The sequence below is a fragment of the Podarcis vaucheri genome (assembly GCF_965113315.1).
Source record: "Podarcis vaucheri genome assembly, chromosome: 3".
Lineage (NCBI taxonomy): Eukaryota > Metazoa > Chordata > Lepidosauria > Squamata > Lacertidae > Podarcis > Podarcis vaucheri.
The window spans coordinates 65,704,852-65,725,382 of NC_138761.1; the positions used below are offsets into that span (position 1 = coordinate 65,704,852).

At 40.0% G+C, this 20,531-nt stretch overlaps 1 protein-coding gene across 1 annotated transcript in view; it reads left to right on the top strand.

Annotated features, from left to right (window-relative positions):
- The window catches only part of MOXD1 (monooxygenase DBH like 1), a 36,774-nt gene extending 23,684 nt beyond the window's left edge, over positions 1–13,090 (top strand). The window contains exons 5-12 of the mRNA XM_082216127.1: positions 50–229; positions 1,811–1,913; positions 4,516–4,682; positions 5,879–6,070; positions 8,538–8,597; positions 9,683–9,825; positions 11,002–11,170; positions 12,810–13,090. Of these exons, the coding sequence (XP_082072253.1) occupies positions 50–229; positions 1,811–1,913; positions 4,516–4,682; positions 5,879–6,070; positions 8,538–8,597; positions 9,683–9,825; positions 11,002–11,170; positions 12,810–12,974 (1,179 nt within the window). The 3' untranslated portion in view covers positions 12,975–13,090. The remainder of the gene's footprint in view (positions 1–49; positions 230–1,810; positions 1,914–4,515; positions 4,683–5,878; positions 6,071–8,537; positions 8,598–9,682; positions 9,826–11,001; positions 11,171–12,809) is intronic.
- The last annotated feature ends 7,441 nt before the right edge of the window (positions 13,091–20,531 follow it).

The following is a 20,531-nucleotide window of genomic DNA, read 5'->3' on the forward strand; positions in this document are numbered from 1 at the left end:
TGCTAAGATAAAACAGTATTAAATTCATTGACTTTGATTACATTAACAGGTTGAACCACTGATACAGAAGGGCCATGAAAATTTGGTTCATCACATTCTACTCTATCAATGTAGCAGCAGTCTGAATGATAGTGTACTGGACTATGGTCATGAGTGCTACCACCCAAACATGCCAGATTCATTCCTCACCTGTGAAACAGTCATTTTTGCCTGGGCCATTGGAGGAGAGGTAAGATATATGGTTTTTGTAACTTATTTTGCTAATAGACACTATGGGCAGAATTCACCTAATGAGCTCTGGCAGCAGAAGCCCATTGAAATCAGTAGGACTTAAATTAGTCATGATATATACGTTCTCTAAGTTGTTGCCTGTATTGAACATGGTGAAATCTAAAGCCCAGCTGCCGGAGTCTTGTTGAGCCAAAAATTGTTACATGGAACAAATTGAACTTGGTCTCAAGATGGTTAAATACCATCAACATTAAATCTAGCTGTTGAGCACATTTCTGTATTCTGAGAATTTTTCCAAGGTAAACAAGAGACAACAATGAATAATTTTAAAATGATATGTCATTACTCAGAATAATATGATTCCTGTGGTATAAACCTGTATAAACTCAGCCTAGATTAATAAAAAAATGATCCAATATTGGGAAATTCCAGTTGGGAAATCTGAGGGTATAGGGCAGTATGCAAATTTTACTACTACTACTACTAATAATGATAACAGTTTGGGATGGGATGCGGTCAAGCAATTTAATCCAGATGAGGGAAGAACTATGGCCTGAGAAATCTGCTGATTTGGATGGAGAATTGCATCTGGGTGTAGATGGGGTTGTGCTTCCACAGAAGGGCAATGTATGCAGTTTGTAGAGGCACAGGTAACATCTGTGTGGGCAGAGGGGCATTTTGCCATCTTACGCTGGTTCGGCAGCTGCACCCCTATCTAGAGAAAGCTCAATTATTCTCAACAACAAATACCGGTACTTTGGTTATGCTCAGGATATTATTATATTATGCTGTACATGAGCTGTCCTTGAAGATAGTTCAGAAACTGCATATGGTGCAGAAGCTTATAGGCTTGGGGCAGCTAGCTGTTCAGATCATATCCCACTTATTATGTTTTGGTTACATTGGCTGCCTAGTCTTTTCTAGGCATCTCAATTCAAGGTGCCTGAACAATTGGATCAGGCTCTGAGGTCCTCTTTTCTAGTCTACCAGTAAGTAGTTAGATTAGCAGAGAGCAAGGGCAGGGTCTTCTCAATTGGAGCTCTCTCCTTAGTGGAATATATGTGACTTGATCATTGCTGGTGTTTTTAGGAAAACTGACAAGTGTTTTTACTGTAGACTGCATTTTTTAATTGATTAATGTGATGTGCTTGAAGAATTTTAGCTGTTCTTTAAAATGCATTGAAAGGCAGACGATAAATCTATGAATTTGGAATACAGTACACTGATCCTAGGCTTGTTCTTATAGTGTCTGATAGTGATATACCTTCATTACACTTTGGCCAACAAAAGATAAGGAAAGGAGATAAACAAGGTCCAAGGATCAGTACCAGTTTTCCCCTTTGGTAGAATGATGGGAGCAAATGTATGTATAGTAAAGAAATATGAAATATACACAAAATGTACACCCCAAATCACTGCATGTTTACATATTTAGTATCAGCAATTTCTGGTAAGTGTCAGTCCTAAGGGATCTGTCATTTTCTCTAGTTGACATATGAGGTTGAAATACGTCCCAAACTAAATTATTAGAACATTTGGTAGAACCTGGTTAATTGCGTTTGCATGTTTCAAATTCTAGGGCTTTACATATCCTCCTCATGTTGGCTTATCTATCGGGACAGCATCAGATCCTCAGTATGTGCTTATGGAAGTCCATTACGACAACCCATCATATATGGAGGGTATGTTTCTTAACTACTTTTTAACTTTCTAAATTAGTAAAATATGCCAAATGTATATGCTTCCTAGCCTGCTCATCCCAGTAAATGAAACAGCTAACAGGGAATGAAATCCCACTTTTTCTTAAAGTGTCAGTGCTGATGATAATCTTCTTTGTGAACATCCTGGGCTTGTCCTAGCTCTTACCCATATTCACATGGAGAACGCAATGTTTGAAATACTGTACTTGGAAGCACAGATTGACATATGCTTCAGTACAAAGTATATGCTGTACTTCCAGGTACAGTATTTATGTGAAACTGCAGCTCTTCTTTTTGGAGCTATTACGTATGGTCAATAGAGCTCTAGTGGTCAATTCTGCAATACAGCGTAGTCAGGTATACATATATATCTGATTCACATGGTGCTTCATCTGTGCACAGATGTTGATAAGTTCAAGCCTTAAGGTATCTACACATAGGACACTTGACAGTGTTTAAACTAGCTAGTGTAACAGTTTTTGCACTGCACAACTTAATCTGAATTTCCAAAGGATAAACCTTTTCACAAAAAAATTGGGGAACCATGCACATCTTTTAGTGCTCAATCTCTTAAGGATGTGATGGGTGGTAATATTTTTGCATGGCATCAAAGTCGTTTTGACTTTTTACAGATCAACATTTGAATGAGATTTTGAAGCTGTACTGTTTTAGTTATCAACATATTGGGGGGGGGGATAATACAATTGTTTATTTATTGCATCAGTCACCCAAACAAGGCAGCCTCTAGGTGACTTATAGCCAAGTTTGGAAGCTTTTCAAGTTCCATCAGTTTTTGTAAATGTTGATTTACAGAAATTCTGGCACATAGGCTGACTGCCTCTGAGCATGTGCTGAGGAGTTTTCCTTTCCAAAACAAATGCTGCCTCACCTGCCTGGGTGTGTTGTGCAACTGGGTTTTCCACATTTCCAACTTGACCTGCCTGTCTAGGGTAACAAGGACCTTGCAGATACTATCTTGATACTACAAGGAGCTACTTGACTGAGGAGGGAGGGACTTGGGATTTACTCCGAGACTGGCTGTCTGGCTGACTCTCTTGCACAGTGGCTGTGAGAGATTAGCTCCACTCAAAACAGCCCGTAGCATGTTAAAAGACAAGAAAAATCCAAACAACAATTAGCTACTTAAAAACTTTAAAGTCTTAGATTTTAAAAGATTCATATTAATGAGAAAGGGCTGTCTGGACCAGTAAAGATAAGATATTTCATAAGAGAAACTGTGATAAGACATGCAGTGATGCTGATAGCCAACTACACTTTACTGTCTGTCCTGTCATATTATGAAAGTGGAAAAACACTGCAGAGATTTGTTGAAATCAGCTCACCATAGACAAAATGATTGCTTCTGTCTCCTGGCGTTGCTGATTTGTTAATTTTGTTATTCCTTTAAAATCACAATTTTATCGGACAGTCCCCCCCCTTTTTATAGATATAGTTCATCAAAGGCTGTTAATATTGAAAGAAGTGGTACCTGGACTCCAGTCCTAACTTTTACTGAGTATAGCAAATTAAACAATAGCTTAACAGAAAACAAAAGCCCGCACTTACGTCCTATGTATCAGGGAAAAGGTAAACTTCACTCATGATGGATCTATGTTTATTTAAGCATAATTTTAAGATTCCCAAACTAGACTCAGATCAAAATGATGGCACAGGGAAACTTCTGTACACTTAGAATTTAGGACCAGGATGCCTTAATTAGCACATTATTATCATTAAATTAAACATGTTCAGCCAAATAATTTCTTTTTAGGACCAGAACTGTTCTTACAATCCTTTTACATACCAATCAAGTCCTGATTCCTCCACTCAGGAAAGAAAATATTTGTTTTGGCAAGCTATCTTTTTTTTTTTTAAGTATGTTAGTGTTGCTATTGTTAAACAATTGGGATTCAAAAAGTTTTGCTGAACTGCCAGAAATCACCCCAAGATGCTGACTTACCTTTGTCCACCACTGTTATATGTGCTGTTTATATATATGTTATATTAAAAAAGGAATAAATAAAATTTAAAAAACATCAAAAAATGGAGAGAACACGGGACAGAAAAGAGTTGCTCATGATCAGTCTTACCAAATACTATCAAATAAATATCCCTGACAGCACTCCAGATCATTACAGAAGGATCCATTCCTCCACCCCCTTGATGAATACTGCATCTTAAGTGCATGTCAGTTCAGATGTGCTTCCTTGGTGCAGGTGGTGTACAGAGACACTTAGATGATACCCCACAACAACGGAGTGATAACTATGTGTTTATTGTGCTAGAGTGGCTATTTGGAAAGGCCTTACAAGGAACACAGATGCGTACATTATTTTTTTTTTGTTCAGGTCAGAAAAGTACAGAAGTCAGCTTGCTCTAATTAACCACTTTCTTGTGACAATCCCTTATTTACAGCTTCCCCAGTTTTTGTGACCCCCTTTGACCGGTCTTAAGCACAACTTCTCCCTTGTGTTACTTTCTTGCATAAACTTGACAAGTGGGTCCCAAAGCAACTTAAAAAAACCCGATAGGATACTTTACGTTGATTTATGGCTGCTTCTGACAATTGCTCTTTTGTTCTCAGGAATGATAGATAACTCTGGGCTGAGGCTATTTTACACCCCAGATTTAAGGAGCTACGACGCTGGAGTTATTGAAGCAGGTCTCTGGGTCAGCCTCTTCCACAACATCCCACCGGGCATGCCAGAATTCACATCAGAGGGTCACTGCACTTTGGAATGCCTAGAGGAGGTATGTCTCCTGCCTTGCTCAATTCATTGTCATTCTTTGCATTATCTGAAAATAGCACATTTGAATTGCTTTCTTCTGAAGGAACGAGTGGGTATTGATGCAGTCATTACTATACAGACATTTGCAATACAGCAGGTCCTGGATCAAAAGATGGTTTGTGTGCACATGAGACAGAACTGCATGTGTAGCTCAGCCTTTTAACTTCATTTTTCTCTGCTGGAAAACCCTTTGCACTGTAATTAAAATTGACTCTTCAACAGTTGTAACGAGGAAGCAAAAAGTTAAACTCCTGAATCCAAGTTAACTCTTGGGCACATATACCATTCCTTTGGATCCCTGACAGCAACATGCAAGTTGTTAAATGAAAGCAAATGAAAATAGAACAGGAAATAGTGAAAGAAATTCTTGATCTTTATTTTTCTTTTCCTGCTGATCTTCACAGAATGTGCTTTAAAACTGACCTACAGTTAATAACTCTGACTTTCATCCTGTAGTGCTTTGTTACCAGTTTTCTGGCAGCTAGGCAAATATATTCTGTTCAAAATATTGAAAGTGCTTTGCTGTTTTCTTGGGGAAGAGAATTCCACTTTGAATAAATGGCACGTATGCAAAACAATGAATGAACAATGCTATTTAAAATACCGAATAATATTGTGTTTGGAAACTCATGGAGGGAGGGAATAGACTGGTCTGGAAGGGCTGTTAAGGAGATGGGATGTGAGAACTTACAAAGCAGGAATAGTTGAGGTGATTAAAGACTGAGTTTGCTTCATTTTCTAGCTCCCAAAACACCCCCTCCCCACCTTGCAAACATCTGAGTGTTTTAAGGAAAGCAAAAGTAGCTCGAAAGTCTGTTCTGCTGGTAAGCCACCATAGGACAGTGACTAAGTTGACACCTTAATTACTGTTCTATAAATCTACACATGCTTCCATGTTTTCTGCTGTGAGGTTTTTTAAAGGATTCTTTCTTTTTCCCTTTTGTAGGACTGTCTCTGCCTTAAAACTATTATTTTGAAAAGGAATAAATTTTTATGTGTGCAGGAATTATTTTAACATTCTGTCTACTGTGTGTGTGTGTGTTTTGAGGGGATAATGGTTTTTGTAAGCATATTACAATGCAGTCTATATGCTCTTCTAATACTGAATGTCCTCTCACTCTCTGTGGTAATCTGATAAGTTTCACTGGTCCTTTTCAGGCCCTGGATGCTGAGAGGCCAAGTGGAATTCATGTGTTTGCAGTGCTCCTTCATGCACACCTTGCTGGCAGAGGTATAAGGATGCGTCATTTCCGCAAGGGTGACGAGCAGGAACTTCTGGCCTATGATGATGAGTTTGACTTCAACTTCCAGGAGTTTCAGTATCTGAAAGAAGAAAGGACCATCTTGCCAGTAGGAATCAATGCTTCTTTCATTTAATAATACTTTTGCCATTTCTCCAAGCTGAGCTGTCCCCCATTTTCCCCCCTCAACAGCATGGACCAAAAGTTCATGTTTGCCATTGCAAAACACACATTTTGTTCCATGCAGGGATGGGGGAAGGGAAAGAGAAACTTCCATTTGGAGTAGAGAAATGACAGGTTAAGCGCCCCTCCTCCTCACTTCTCTCCCCCCCCCCCGTCATGGCCCCGCCCCAAATCAGCATGTCTTGTTAAAGAAGGGTAATTAGGCTACAATTACATACATTTGCACGTCTTGTGCTGTGGCTTATCAGTAAAAGTTATTACTTCATATTCAAATGAACCTAATGTTTACTTGCATGAATCATTTTCGAGCTCTTGTTTTCCCCCCAATTCCTAATTCGCTGTTCACAGCCTTTCATTCTAAACTGATGTTCTGTTTAAGATAAGCTTTTCCTTTGGGCTGTTGCTGTTTTTGTTACTGATAAGAACTTGGGGTTGCCATAAGAGTTAAATATTAGTTGCAGAAACTTGAGACTGAAAGGCTCCTCACCATATAAATCTGTCAGCATTTGTCAGTTGCAGCCTGTCTGATAGACCTCAGGGCTCTGAGGATGGCTAGTCATGACAAATACTGTTATGCATTTGCAAACATGGAAAATTTGCTGCCTGTAGCAACTTTATTATTGTGGGGAGATCAAATATTACTTCAAATAGTCAACTTGTTTCTAAGCTCCCAAATAGACTACTAAATAACAAAAGAGATATCACAAGAGAGAGAAAGAGAGATGCATGCAGTGGCATATAGATGACCCTAGCGTTATTGATTGAGAAGTGTTGTCATTATTGTCCCCAATAATAACAGTATTAAGATTCATAAACATGGCCACTGGGCATGTGCTGGCCACTTTATAATCCTCCAAAAGTTATCTGCCTGCTTTGGGCAGCTGTTTTGTTCTGCTACTACAGTATTAAGCTTTCCCCACACTATTGCAAATGAATATTTAGAAGTATCTGCAGTGACCTACAAAATGTTTAATCCTTTGTGTGGTGGTGACTGGACTGGCTGTACGCAAGTACATTCGAATGAGCTCTCAGCCACATATGCCTCACAGGCCCACTTAACATATGCATTTGATGTCCCAGTTTCTATCTTTCTCAGGCCATGGTGTGCTTCCACAGTAATGTATAAGAGGGGCCTATCATTCATTGGATGCCACTGAGAACAGAATCGATCCATATGAGAGGCGCAACTCATCTCTATCCCTAACCCAGTTGTGCCTCGTTTGCCCCCAGTCAGATTGCAGGAACATAGCAGACTTACTGGTTCCAAGGTGCAGCCTGCTGTGTTACCAACACAATCCCTTGCATGTCTGCTTAGATATAACTTTCATTGAGTTTTATGACCCTTACTCCCAAGAAAGTGTGCAGCTGAGCAGGCCAATCCTTTCCACATTTACACAGAAGTAAGTTATGTTGGGTTCCATGGGACCAAAACCCAAGGAAGTATACCTGAAGCTCGCTGGCTGACACTGGGTCAGCCACTATCTCTCAGGATTATTGTGAAGACCTTGGTGTGGGTGTGCAGGGAAGAGTTGAACTTGGCTGTTCAGGAACGCTTTTCCAAAGATGCCACTTTGCTACATTGCTGGCAAGCAAGGTGCGTGCAGCAACTTGCCCTTGATCAGAGAAAAAATATTTTATTCTTACCTATGAATGTCCTTTCTGAGAATAGTATCACTGGTCTTGCTTTTCTGGCAGACTAAAGTGGCCCTGAACAATTAAATTTAGCAGGGCAGAGTATTTTGCCTTTTCTGTCTTCATTAGGGGCAACTACTTTCTAGAGTTTTACATGAACCTGCTGGTGAAGTTACAAACTAAAAGCGTTTCTACCTCCTGGCTTAAATAATTCATTTCTGCCCATGATCCAGTGAGAGAGATTTGCCACTCCACTCTGCTTCTCATTGGCTGGGATGGCTCTATGGGTCTACTATCTTCCTAGCCAAATCCCAAATATTCATAGCAACAAAACCTTTCTTTCTATGGTCTTTGCTGCTTCCATTTTGGTACTGAAGAAAAGAAACTATGCTATAAGAGAGAATGCTGTAATTCAGCAGTGAAATGCATTGCTGCTATTTGACTACAAATCCAGAAAAAGGTGTGATTTTTGTGATCGTGTTACTTGTAGATTTTGGTTCTAAGAAACAGTGAAAACTGGAATCTGTGTTACAATGTATTTTACAGTTCCTTTTAACAAATTAATTGTTACATGCACTTTTACTGATAAATATAAATGCCACGTGGCACAAAGTAAAATTTCAGCCTACCCTCTACATTTTCAAAAAACAAAATATTGAAACTCAAATTCTCAAAACTGTTAAGATATTTTAAAACAGTCACAAAAAATGACTTAAACATTATCATTTGTAACAGTGTTTGCCTTAAATGTTCTGTTTCAGGGAGATAATCTGGTCACCGAATGTCATTACAGTACCCTAAATCGATCACATATGACTTGGGTAAGAAACTTTATGACATGGCAGAATGAAAATGTCTTCAGATAAAAATGTTGCAGGAAATGTTGTTTTGAGGCATTTAGGTACTCTTGGCAGATAGCTGCAAGGCTGCTAGAGCTTTGCTGTAGGTGATCTATTAAACTTATAAAGCAGATTTACTTCTGATGCCAGAGAAATTGCATCTGGCCCTCTTTGCTGCCTATAATTTTAGTGTACCATAATAGACCCAATCTAATATTCAAGAACAATGCTTTATATATTACAATGACCTCATTGCCATTGGTTATTCTTTACATAATTGGGACATAAGACTCACCTGTGTGGGTCATTTGTATGGCAGTTACACAGCAAATAAGATATTAACCTCCCTTTAGCATACTTTTTGGTTAGCTTGTAAGTACCATATTAAGGCTCTGTTATTTACTTGTGGGTTTGGGGCCACAAAATCCAACTTTTACTTTGAGGGTACAGAGAACAAGGTTATTTGGGCAGTGGGCTTTGCCACATGCCCTGTGTCCTATATCCTTAACTGCTACTCCTTTTTCTTGCCATCATTTTAAAGTTTTATGTACATAGTGGCAGCAGCAGCAACCATGATGGATATATAGAGGTAACACCAGAGGGCAGTAGTAGTCAGGTTTGGGAACAAGCAGAGAAGCTTAGATTCTAGGACTGAACTGTCTGTCAGCACTACCTTTCTGAAATTTGCACACACAGTCCTAGTTCAGAAAAAATGACACAGCAGGAAGGCTTATAGAAGAAAGATTTTCTTTATTTTTTAAAACCTTTTGCAGTTGTTTGGCAGCACCTGTTATGAATAATCCATCTACTGTTTTACTTCAGCTGCAGTAAGAAAAGAATAAAAGTTTCGCAGTCAGCAAACAAATTAACAATGGCTTGGATGCCATTCATACAGTTTATAGTTTTATTTGCTGCTCTTGCTTTGGACATTATCTGCATTTCCTTATGATTATTGATAAGAAGAGGAGTAATTTTAGGAAACATTCTTCATAAAGCCTTGACAAAGGTACCAAGAGATCTGGAAAAAAATCCTGAAGTGTGTATTGTTGATTTGTTCACATGTTTAGGGTGGTCTTAGCACCAGAAATGAAATGTGCCTATCCTACCTTCTGTATTATCCAAGAATAAATCTTACCCGATGTGCAAGTATCCCAGACATAATGGAACAACTTCAGTTTATTGGTGTTAAAGAAATATACAGACCAGTGAGGTAAGCAAGGTGGTTTCATAGGCTGAGGTGGTGCAAAACTATATATTGCATTTGATATATCACTCATTGTTATATTGAAGGTGTGGGTGAGATGCACCATGCTTCACATGCTCTAGAGCAGTGGTTTTCAACCAGTGTGCCATGGCACCTTGGGGTGCCTTGAAGGATGGGCAGGGGTGGCCTTTGTCCCTCTTTCCTTCACTCCCTCTTCTGATGCCCTCTCATGTCTCTGCCTCCCAGAGGCTTGTGAGGCTGTTTGTTGCAGCAGCCCTGGCTGCAAGCTCCTGGTGCCTCTGAGGCTGGCCAGGGGTGCTGGTTGCCAGGAGCTGAGGCAGCCTCGGGGTAAGCATGCAAGCAGGCAAGGGAGCCCAGCCAGCTAGTCCACCAGCTCTTGCTGTTGGGAATGGACAGAAAAGTGGGAGGCCGGGCAGACAGGTGGTGCACTAGCCTTTCTTGCGCTTGCTGTGTGCAAAGCCTGCCTGGGAGCTGAGTGCCCAGTGCTGAAAGGTGGCCTTTCCACCATGCAGGCCCAGCGGCGCCTGCTGCCTCCCAAGGTTAGGCAGTAGTGAATACCTTTGGCCAGTCTCCATTGGGCCACCAAGACTGGGGACATCCTCTTCCCAGGCCCATGTGGGGCAGGAGCAGCAGCTCAAAGACCAGGAGTGGCAACAGCGACTGCCCAGAGGACCCCCAAGTAGAGGGGAGGGGAGAGGGAAGAGGGCAAAGTAGAGGGAAGTTGAAGGAACATTCTGCAAGGGAGGGTGTTCAAAAAAGAGTGAGAGGCTGCCAGCTCTGCAGGCAAGGGGTGATATAACTGGGCTCCTGGGCCCCCAGGGGTGACCTAGAAACAATGTAGTCAGTCAAGGGAGCCATGGACTCAAAAAGGTTGGAAACCTCTGCTCTATAGGGTTCCCTCTTCCATAGGTTGGACAGGGACTCATGTGCAGGTTTCCTGGTTAAGGGATGTATTTCCTGCATAAAAGTTGGCTCATTGGAACTTTTCATTATAAATATTGACAAGAATGGATGCATTAGTCATTCTGTTGTTGCTGGTATTAATACAGTAATACCACAGCAGATAAAAATATTTTTTTCTTTCAGAGAGGCAGCATTCTAAATACTTGGTACTATTATTGTAATAATGGTGGGTGTTGTTTCATTTTGCTTTTAATTCAGGACTTGGCCATTCATTATCAAGAGTCCAAAACAATACAAAAACCTGTCTTTCATGGATGCAATGAACAAGTTTAAATGGTCCAAAGAACAGGGCCTTTCCTACAATGACTTTGTTCTTAGGTTACCAGTGAATGTAAGATGTACCAAGACTGACAATGCAGAGTGGACAGTAAGTGTAATCCTTAAAAAAAACAACCCAACACTGCTTGAACTACTGCTAATCTGTATATTTTATTGTGTCATAGTTGTAAATTGGAAAGGGTGATTGGATTGCATCAGATATTTAAATTATAATTATCATTTATTTCATTTATGAATCATTTATCATGATGAATGCCAATGTGATTTACAATAAAATGGCCTATATATATATATAACAGTTCTCTATATCAGGGATGTCCAACTTCCAAGAGACTGTGATCTACTCACATGATTAAAACCTGGCGTGATCTACCCCTTTTTCTTGGGGTTCAGGTCAATGTTGTTGAGCTTTTTTTAGGGAGGTAATATTCGTTAATTTAAGAGCTTAGGTCAAATAGCTAAAATAAAAGGCACTCACCACCAAGAGTTCGCTACTGAGACACTCAGATTTCTGCTTCAGCTATCTAAAAAGATGGGGCAAGGGGGCAGGGGCGGATGGAGGAGATCTCTTGGACATCCCTGCTCTATATAAAATCTATTCATCTCCAGAACAGATACCAACCAGGATAAAGGCATCTGTCTGATATGCAGTGGGAGGGAGTTCCAAAGGGCAGATGCCACCATGCTAAATCACCCCACAAATCATCATGAAGGAGGCTGTAACTCAGTAGTCAAAATGCATCCTTTAACAATGTAAGAATTGACTTGCCTGATCAAACCATCTAGTTCAGTTTTCTGTGGAACATACTGGACAATCATATCTGAGATTAATACGGCAATATATGACTGAGCTATTTGAGTGCCCATCACTCCTCTCTTTGCATGGGTGAGTGAACAAACCAGGAAGTCTTCCATTAACTATTGTTTCCCATTTCCTTCCAACTGGCTAATGGCATTAGAACAAGCCAGGATATGAAGCTGTGGTTGAAGTCTGATTGATATCTTGATTTGTTTGAAAGCCGTTTACTATCATTTCCCAGTTCAGACAAAACAGGAAATTATCATTAATGAAAGACTTGCCTGCTTGCCTGTCATATGGTGTGAAGACTGAAGCAAAAGGCACTTTAAAAGGGCTCACTTATATCTTGGCTGAATATACTGATTCGGTGTATGAATGGTCTTGGGGATTTGCAAAGTACTTTAGTAACCATAAATTCTATAAAGGAGGGATAATGCAAAGTCTTATCAAGACACCTAGTACTCTCAGCAGCTAGAAGGTAGCAAGGATTTAGATAATAGATATTAAGGGCATTAAGAAAGTAACTAGCTGTTGATTACGGCCATCGGGTTTAGTTGGGATGAATAAATCTGTGTAAATAAGTGTAAATGCTTAATAATAATAATAATAATAATAATAATAATAATAATAATAATAAATTGCCAGAGTATTCTGTGTTGTTGGTATTGGTGCTTACTTAGATCAGGATTTCCCAAACTAGGGTCTCCAGCTGTTTTTGGACTACAATTCCCATCATCCCTAGCAGGACCAGTGGTTAGGGATGATGGGAACTGTATTCCAAAAACAGCTGGAGACCCAAGTTTGGATCTGCACCCTGACTTAAACTATAATACATAAATAATATAGATAAGGCACAGATGTCAGCTAAATTCTTTATAGAGCCCAGTAGTATATGCAGCTCATAATTTTATTTCATTTTAAATTTCAGATACAAGGAATGATAACTTCACCACCTCAAATAGAAAGACCATACAGGACAGAACCAATTGTCTGTAGTTCAACTTCCTGCTTAAACTGCAATCTGTTTTTAACTCTATTGATTGTTCTGTACACATCAACCACTGCTGTAAATAAGAGTGGGCCTTTTGTATAATAACTCTGATTGTACTCACTTTCATTTTTTTGTGCCATGCAAGTCCTGAAATGTTTGCACTGTTGCTCTTGTAGATTTATTTTTTTACATATTAATAAACTAAATTCATTTCAAAATAGTGTTCACCTCATTTGAAAGGGGGGGTATTTCATTTTTTGCAATCTAAATTGATTGGTATTGTTTCATTTTATTTATCCTGGCACATCACACCATGAAAAAAGCTGCTCTGTATTTGGATACCATTGTAATAAACTAAACTTTATCTATGTAACCTTAATAATCATGAAGTTTGTTGAATTATTTCACCTCTACTCTTGATAAATGTAAGTTAAAAAGGTGATTTGCTGTAGAGCTGGATCTTGCCAGTGCCATATTAGTTCTGCAAACTTTTTTACTCCTTCAACAAAAGCCATAAAAGTGTTGTAAATCACAAACATGAATGAAGCAGAATCACAGAAGTCTGTTTCTGTGATACTGGCTGGTTATTATCCACATAAGAGGTCCTGTGTCTGTGTGTGGGGAAAAACCTTCACTCAGATTAGCAATTTACCCTGATATTCTGGTCTGCCATTCAAGTGTACTGTCATAATGTGTGACTTTATGCATTAAAAATTGCCAGCTTACTTGACATGATAAATTCTATTTGCTTCAGCCGCATCATTTGCCCATAAATGGAAATGCTGTTTTATACAACTTTTATAAATGTTTACTGGGAAGGAATCCCATTGATCCGAGGTAAATGTACTTCCCAGTAAACATGCTTAGCAGATTACAGCCATTCAAACAAATGTTCTCACTTCACTTTTACAATGGTTTGGGAGAAATTTACAGTTTAGATACCTTACCTTTGGTTTCCTGTTTACTTTTCACTGCTAGCCATATGAGGAGAAAAAGCTTCTATCCTTTCTGAACAGCTATGCAAATGGTTACAAAGTACCTACAAGTAGGTGTGTTTTACCAAATATGGCTTTTCATTGCTTGGTAAATGTGTGTTTATGGCAGAAGGCCTTTGTTGACTTGGTTTGGAATAAATATAACAAAGCCCTATTCCTTTTTCATGAGCAGTCAACCTAACAGAATATGAACAAATGCAACTTTGTTGTTACCAACCATTCTGTTTTGGTTCTGAGATAATGGAAAGCCATTCAGGCAAAAGGCATTTAGAAGATAAAACTCCTAACGTTGATAGCAAGCAGCACTGGATCGTTTATGCTTTGACGGCATCAGGCTTTTTTAAGATCACACCTGGCAAAGAAATAGAAGTCTGATTCAGCAATATATGCAAACATGCGCAAAAGGACATTTCTAACAAAACAAAATGGAAGCAAATGTGTAAATACTAAATTCCCAGCAATGGAAGGAAAGAGCTGGAAATCAGGATACAGACTGCCAAAAATCGAAACCCAGGTGGAAACGGAATATGTTGGACCTAAATGCAACAGTGAGAACAAAAAGGTAAGAACTCGTCGCCTGACATCCTTTGACCTTGCACACTTGTACAAAAACAGGCAGTAAAGTATAACGTCTGTCAATTGCTTGTTCAGTTGTCTATTGGCTTGTACAGTTTTGGCTCCTGCCAACCTAGCAGTTCGAAAGCATGTCAAAGTGCAAGTAGATAAATAGGTACCGCTCCAGCAGGAAGGTAAACGGAGTTTCCGTGCGCTGCTCTGGTTCTCCAGAAGCGGCTTAGTCATGCTGGCCACATGACCTGGAAGCTGTACGCCGGCTCCCTCGGCCAATAAAGCGAGATGAGCGCCGCAACCCCAGTCGGCCACGACTGGACCTAATGGTCAGGGGTCCCTTTACCTTTACCTTACAGTTTTGGCATACTAAATCTACATCCCTTTACAATAGCTGTGAGTAATAAACATTGGTAAGTACAGTTCAGAAACAGTGCCTATGGGAAAGGAGCATAATGGAACATGTTTGTGTATGATTATCATAGATGGACTTTTGTTTCTCCACACACACACCAGCACTGAACTGTCCTATAGAAACAGCACAAAGGATGAGGCACTAGAGACCTCATCTGAATGTTAATGTCACACCCATATTGGAGTAACTGTTAGGCCACGGTAGCAGCGCCAGAGCAGTGCACAGCAGAGGAGAGAGAGGAGATCCTTTCATCAGACAAACAGAAATGCTTTCAGTGACAGAGCAATCTTCTTACGGTTATGTTGAATTCCTCCCAGAGCTCTGTCCCACTTAATTCAAGCACAGATTTGAAGCAGGTAAGAGTTGTGTACAACCATACCTTGGTTTTTGAACAGCTTAGTTCTCAAACGTTTCAGCTCCTGAACGCTGCAAACCCAGAAGTGACTGTTCTGGTTATTTTGGGAAGCTGAACATTTGACAGGACTTCCAATTGGCTGCAGAAGTTTCCAAACGTTTTGGAAGTCGAACGGACTTCCGGAACGGATTCCCAAGGTATGACTGCGTTTTACAGTTAACTTTAGTGTGCACTTTCATTCCTCACTTTTCTCAATCCAGAAAACAAAACTGGCACAAGGGTTTCAATCAGAGGAAATATTAATGCAAAGGAAATGCAAAGATGTAATCTTGCATCATGGGACGGGGAATGCCACCTTCAATTTCCTTAAAACTTGTTTATCCGTGGCCCATGCTGGGTCAGCTAGTATGATACCACAGAAACAAACAAATCGGTCCTTGGAGAGAGGCTGAGATATCTGATGAATACAGTCATGATATGGGGCTGATGTTGTCTGCTTTTTTAGAGCCTTTCAGCATGTCCTTAAATCTTGTCAGAATCTCAGCAGATGTTAACTTAAAATAATTCATTCTTTTCTTTCTTTAGGTTCATGGTTGCTTTTCCTACTTGTGGGGAGATATTTCAAGGTATGGCTGTGATGTGGTAATACAACATTGTGATAATACAACGTTAGATGTTTGTTGGGATAAAGAAAAGGGTCTTCCTTTTCATCATGTTTATATAGTAGAACTCCTTACCTGGGAGTGTTTTTTTAAATCCCCAGTCTCCTTGCTGATTGGCCAAGATATTTATATTCTGACAGGCATTTGACCTGCAATGTTAACTTGTTAATGTACAAGTTTCCAAAAGATACATAAAAAGAAATATTGGTCCTTCAGTCCATAATAAAAATAAAATAAAATAAAATGTCCTCTTCCATTATTATTTGCAATTTCAGCTAAATTTTATAATGTTCCCAACAATAAATGGATTGATATCCTGTATTTAGTTACTGGTGTAATAAATAAACAAGACTCCACTTCTCAATAAATGGATTGTGATCAGTTGGGACTGATTACTACCCACACACTTCTCAGTAAGTGAATAACCATCTCTCTGGCTTCTATGTGAACCATATCATAAACATAATAAAACTGGGTAACCAAAAGATTCCTAGGAAAAGCATATTCTGTGAATTATTCAATTTCATGAATTGCCATAAGCCAAAAGGACCATATATTCTTGACAGGACTAGACCAAATGATTTACCGTATTTTTTGCACCATAACACTCACTTTTTCTCCTCCTAGAAAGTAAGGGGGAATGTCTGTGCGTGTTATGGAGGGAATGCCTATGGGTGGCATGCCTACGGATTTTCCTCCTCTAAAAACTACGTGCGTGTTATGGACGGGTGCGTGTTATAGAGCGAAAAATACGGTACATCTCCAACTGTGTTTGTTAGAGCCATTATAAATACTGTATGATTATCCCTTTGAGGAGTTAAGCACCAATGAAAAAGCAGCTTGTACACGTTTTCTTTCAGACTTATACTTACCAGGTTTGGCACATATTTCCACAAATCATTACAATTATTCATTTGAAATTTCAAAGCTCAGGCCTTTCACCCATCTTGTAATGTTACATATAATGAAGAAGAAAAGACTCTTCAAGATCATTTTGTCCAAGTTTAGTTGAATTTAAGCCTTTGACAATAACCCTTGAGATTAATTTCCTCTTTGTATTACTCCGCACTGCTTACATTTTGTCAGGATTCAAAAGCTTTATCAGATTCCTGTCTGTATTTATTTATGCTATACATAATCCTGAGGGCAGCGTTAACATTGGCAAGAATTAGGTCAAATGCCATTTGTGCTTTTAAATTGGAATTTCTTAACATTTGTGTTCTAAAGCTACTTCTCCCGAGCCTGACACTGCAGTGATTGTGGGATTTTGATTGTGTGATTATATTCAGTAGCAGAGCACATGATAGGAAAGAAATCACTTGAGATATTTTTAATATTCCCCCACCCTTAAAAATGGATGTAACAGTTCAACTGGCTGGTGGTGTAACATCAGATACAAAATCAAGTCACAAATACAAGAGTCCAAATAATATGAGTATAGCTATTCTTCTGGACCAGGAAGTTACTTTTGGCTGAGTCGCCAGGGACAGAATCGGGGAAGGAGGAGGCGTACAGATGCCACATGCTCTGAAAGTTTGTTTAGCAACCAGGCATTTTCAGGGAAGTAATGCCGGATAGTCTTTCTTTCTGTTGGTTTTACAGGTGGATTTAATGCTGTTTCATCATTTTAGATTTGTATTTTGTATTTTCTTTGTATTTCTCTTATGTGCATGTTAGCATGAGGAACAGAATCACATCCGTTGGCCCTCCCTCTGTTTAAATTTACAGCGATGTCTGAAAGTGCATGGCTATAACTGATGTTGCTAGTTTAGTTGAAAGTAACTCTCTACCACTTTCTTTTGCTGCAACTGTTAAAATAAACACAGCTCACAGACAGTTAACTCAGAAGCAGCTTTGTCAGAATCGAGATGTGTATTCAATCCGTTGCTATTTAACTTGCTATTATGTTGTTCTATTATTTCCCAGTGGTTATTATAGTAACCAGCCATTACAGCCACCAGATCTACAGATATAGAAACATTTATTGACTCATGAAAATGATCAGTTTTGCTTTCAACAGTGTTTCTTTTGGCTGCATTTATGCTCCCCTTCCCCCTGTTTCTAATGTCACTAGGCTTTGAATAATCTCTTGCTAAGGGAATCTTGTGATTCCACATTGTTTCCATATATAAATTACTCCAGTTCCAGGAAGAAAATTTCAGTATACTAAGACTGTAGAAAATCTCCACCTGTCATTCAGGATTTGGTATGGGGGGGGCGGCATTCTAAGGTGTTTTTTGAGAGCAGTATGACACCAGGGAGCAGAGCCTCTTGGGCTTGCTGATCAGAAGGTTGGCGGTTCAAATCCCCGCAACAGGACGAGCTCCATTGCTTTGTCCCAGCTCCTGCCAACCTAGCAGTTTGAAAACATACCAAGTAGATAAATATCTACCAAGTAGATACCAAGTGCAAGTAGATAAATAGGTATCACTGTGGCAGGAAGGTAAATGGGGTTTCCATTCGCTCTGGCTTCTGTCACGGTGTTCTGTTGTGCCAGAAGCAGTTTAGTCATGCTGGCCACATGACTTGGAAAGCTTTCTGTGGGCAAATGCCCTGTCCCTTGGCCTGAAGCGAGATGAGCACCGTACCCCATAGTCACCTTTGACTACTGGACTTAACTGTCCGGAGGTCCTTTACCTTTTACCTTACCTTATGACACCAGGAATCTATTTCATGGGTGACGTTCTTCTTGGCAGGGATGGGAAAACAAGACCTGTTGTGTGACCCCCCCCCACCTCATTTTATGGAGCTGCTAATACCACTGAGCCTCCCAGCTGAACTACATCTTACAATACAGTTGTGTGTAGCATTAGCTTGGCAGCTATTTTTCTTGTTTCAAAGCACTCATGGTAAAGGGGAAGCAGTAGGAGAGGGGTGCTTAATCCTCCATGTGCTGTTTTCTATGGAAAAACAGAGAGAGAGACAGAGACAGAGACAGAGACAGAGAGAGAGAGAGAGAGAGAGAGAGAGAGAGAGAGAGAACACACTCTTACTGTATCCAGGGTTTCTGGCCTCTCTTTACCTTAGAGATATAGGGCTGAAATCAGGGAACAGGTTGGGAAAAGGGGTTCAGAGGCAAAGCGGCCAAACATCTACATCACTTTTCCACACTGCAGAGCTGGCAACAGAGGTTGGTATCACTGGGCATTTCCTAAAGCCCACCTCAGCAGGGATCTCCATGGCTGACCACCAGAGCCCTTTGGAGCTTAGCATTGCTTCTTGCTCACTCTGACTGGCCCCAGAAGGACAGCACCAAGAGGCAACAAACATATGAAGAGGTCTTCAGATCACAATTACATAACAGGGCAACTTGTGGTGTCCCAGTGATGCAGCCCTTCTGGTCCTCTGGTTTATTCACTTATTTGGCAACTGCAATTAGTGTGGTATCATTAAGAGGCCTCTCAACACTTAATGCTCTTAAACAAAGCAAAACAAAACTTTTCAGGGAGTATAACTGTTGTGAAGCATGAGAACTGCACTATTGCAGGATATTATTTAAAACTCTTCAAAAACCACTTTACCAGCTGCAGTGTACATTAATGCTCCCCCCTGCCCTTTTTCTCGTGAATACAAGCCCTCCATCTTACACATACATGCCTCATTTATTTTGGTCAATTTGCCAGTTTGCCATTTGACCTTGATGGATGTCTGTAGCAGCAGCTCTCACAGACTTAAAGTGCAACGGAGCATCGGGTGAGCGAGCAGAACAAGCAGCCTTTGTCTGAAACAGCACACTTATTTCTGTCACAAACAGTCTGCCGGAGATATTTTTGTGAAGCAGCGTGACATAATCTGTCTCTGCTGCACTTAGGCTGACGAAACCAGAACTACCATTGTGGCTGCCTCTGAATGGAAAGGCAAATCTGTTAATTGGCTTAGTGGGTTGAAAAAAGAGAAACAATCCCTCACATCTCTAAGTTCCATTTCCTGATAATGATCATTTGGTGGTTCTGGAGACATTGGAGCTATCAATAAAGTGTTGCAAGGAATTCTTCCTGAGGGGTTAGTGGAAAGAAGTGAAATAGTTCTAAAGAAAAGTTTTTTCTTCAGAAACAGGAAATAGCTTAGTCTGTGAAAATTATCTAATTTGTGTGAGTGTTTATGGAAAACGAGGTCTGCTGACAAGCTACAAATGTCACAATGGTATGCCATATTTCTGTATGGTACAGTATTGAATTCCAGAAAAGGGAAGGTTTATGATACAGCTTGTTTCTGACAATGTGACATCTGTGCAGAGCTGAGAAGAATGACAGTGGTGTCCTGTGTGTGGAATTTTTTGATACAATCCGCTAACTGATGAGGCATGTAACTGAATAGTCTACTAGAAATAAGAATTGATACACACATGGTAGATAGATGATAGATGATGATGATAGATAGATGATAGATAGATAGATGATAGATAGATAGATAGATAGATAGATAGATAGATGATAGATTCAATCTATCTATCAGTGGTTTTAAACCAGTGTGTCGTGGCACCCTGGGGTGCCTTGAATGAGAGCAACACTGGCCTCTGTCCCTCTTTCCTTCCCTCTCTCCTCTGATGCCTTCTCATGTCTCTCCCTCCCAAAAGCTTGCACAGCTGTTTGTTGCAGCAGCCCTGGCTATAAGCTCCACAGACCAATGATGCCTCTGGGAGGCACCTCTCTTTGGGGCAGCAGG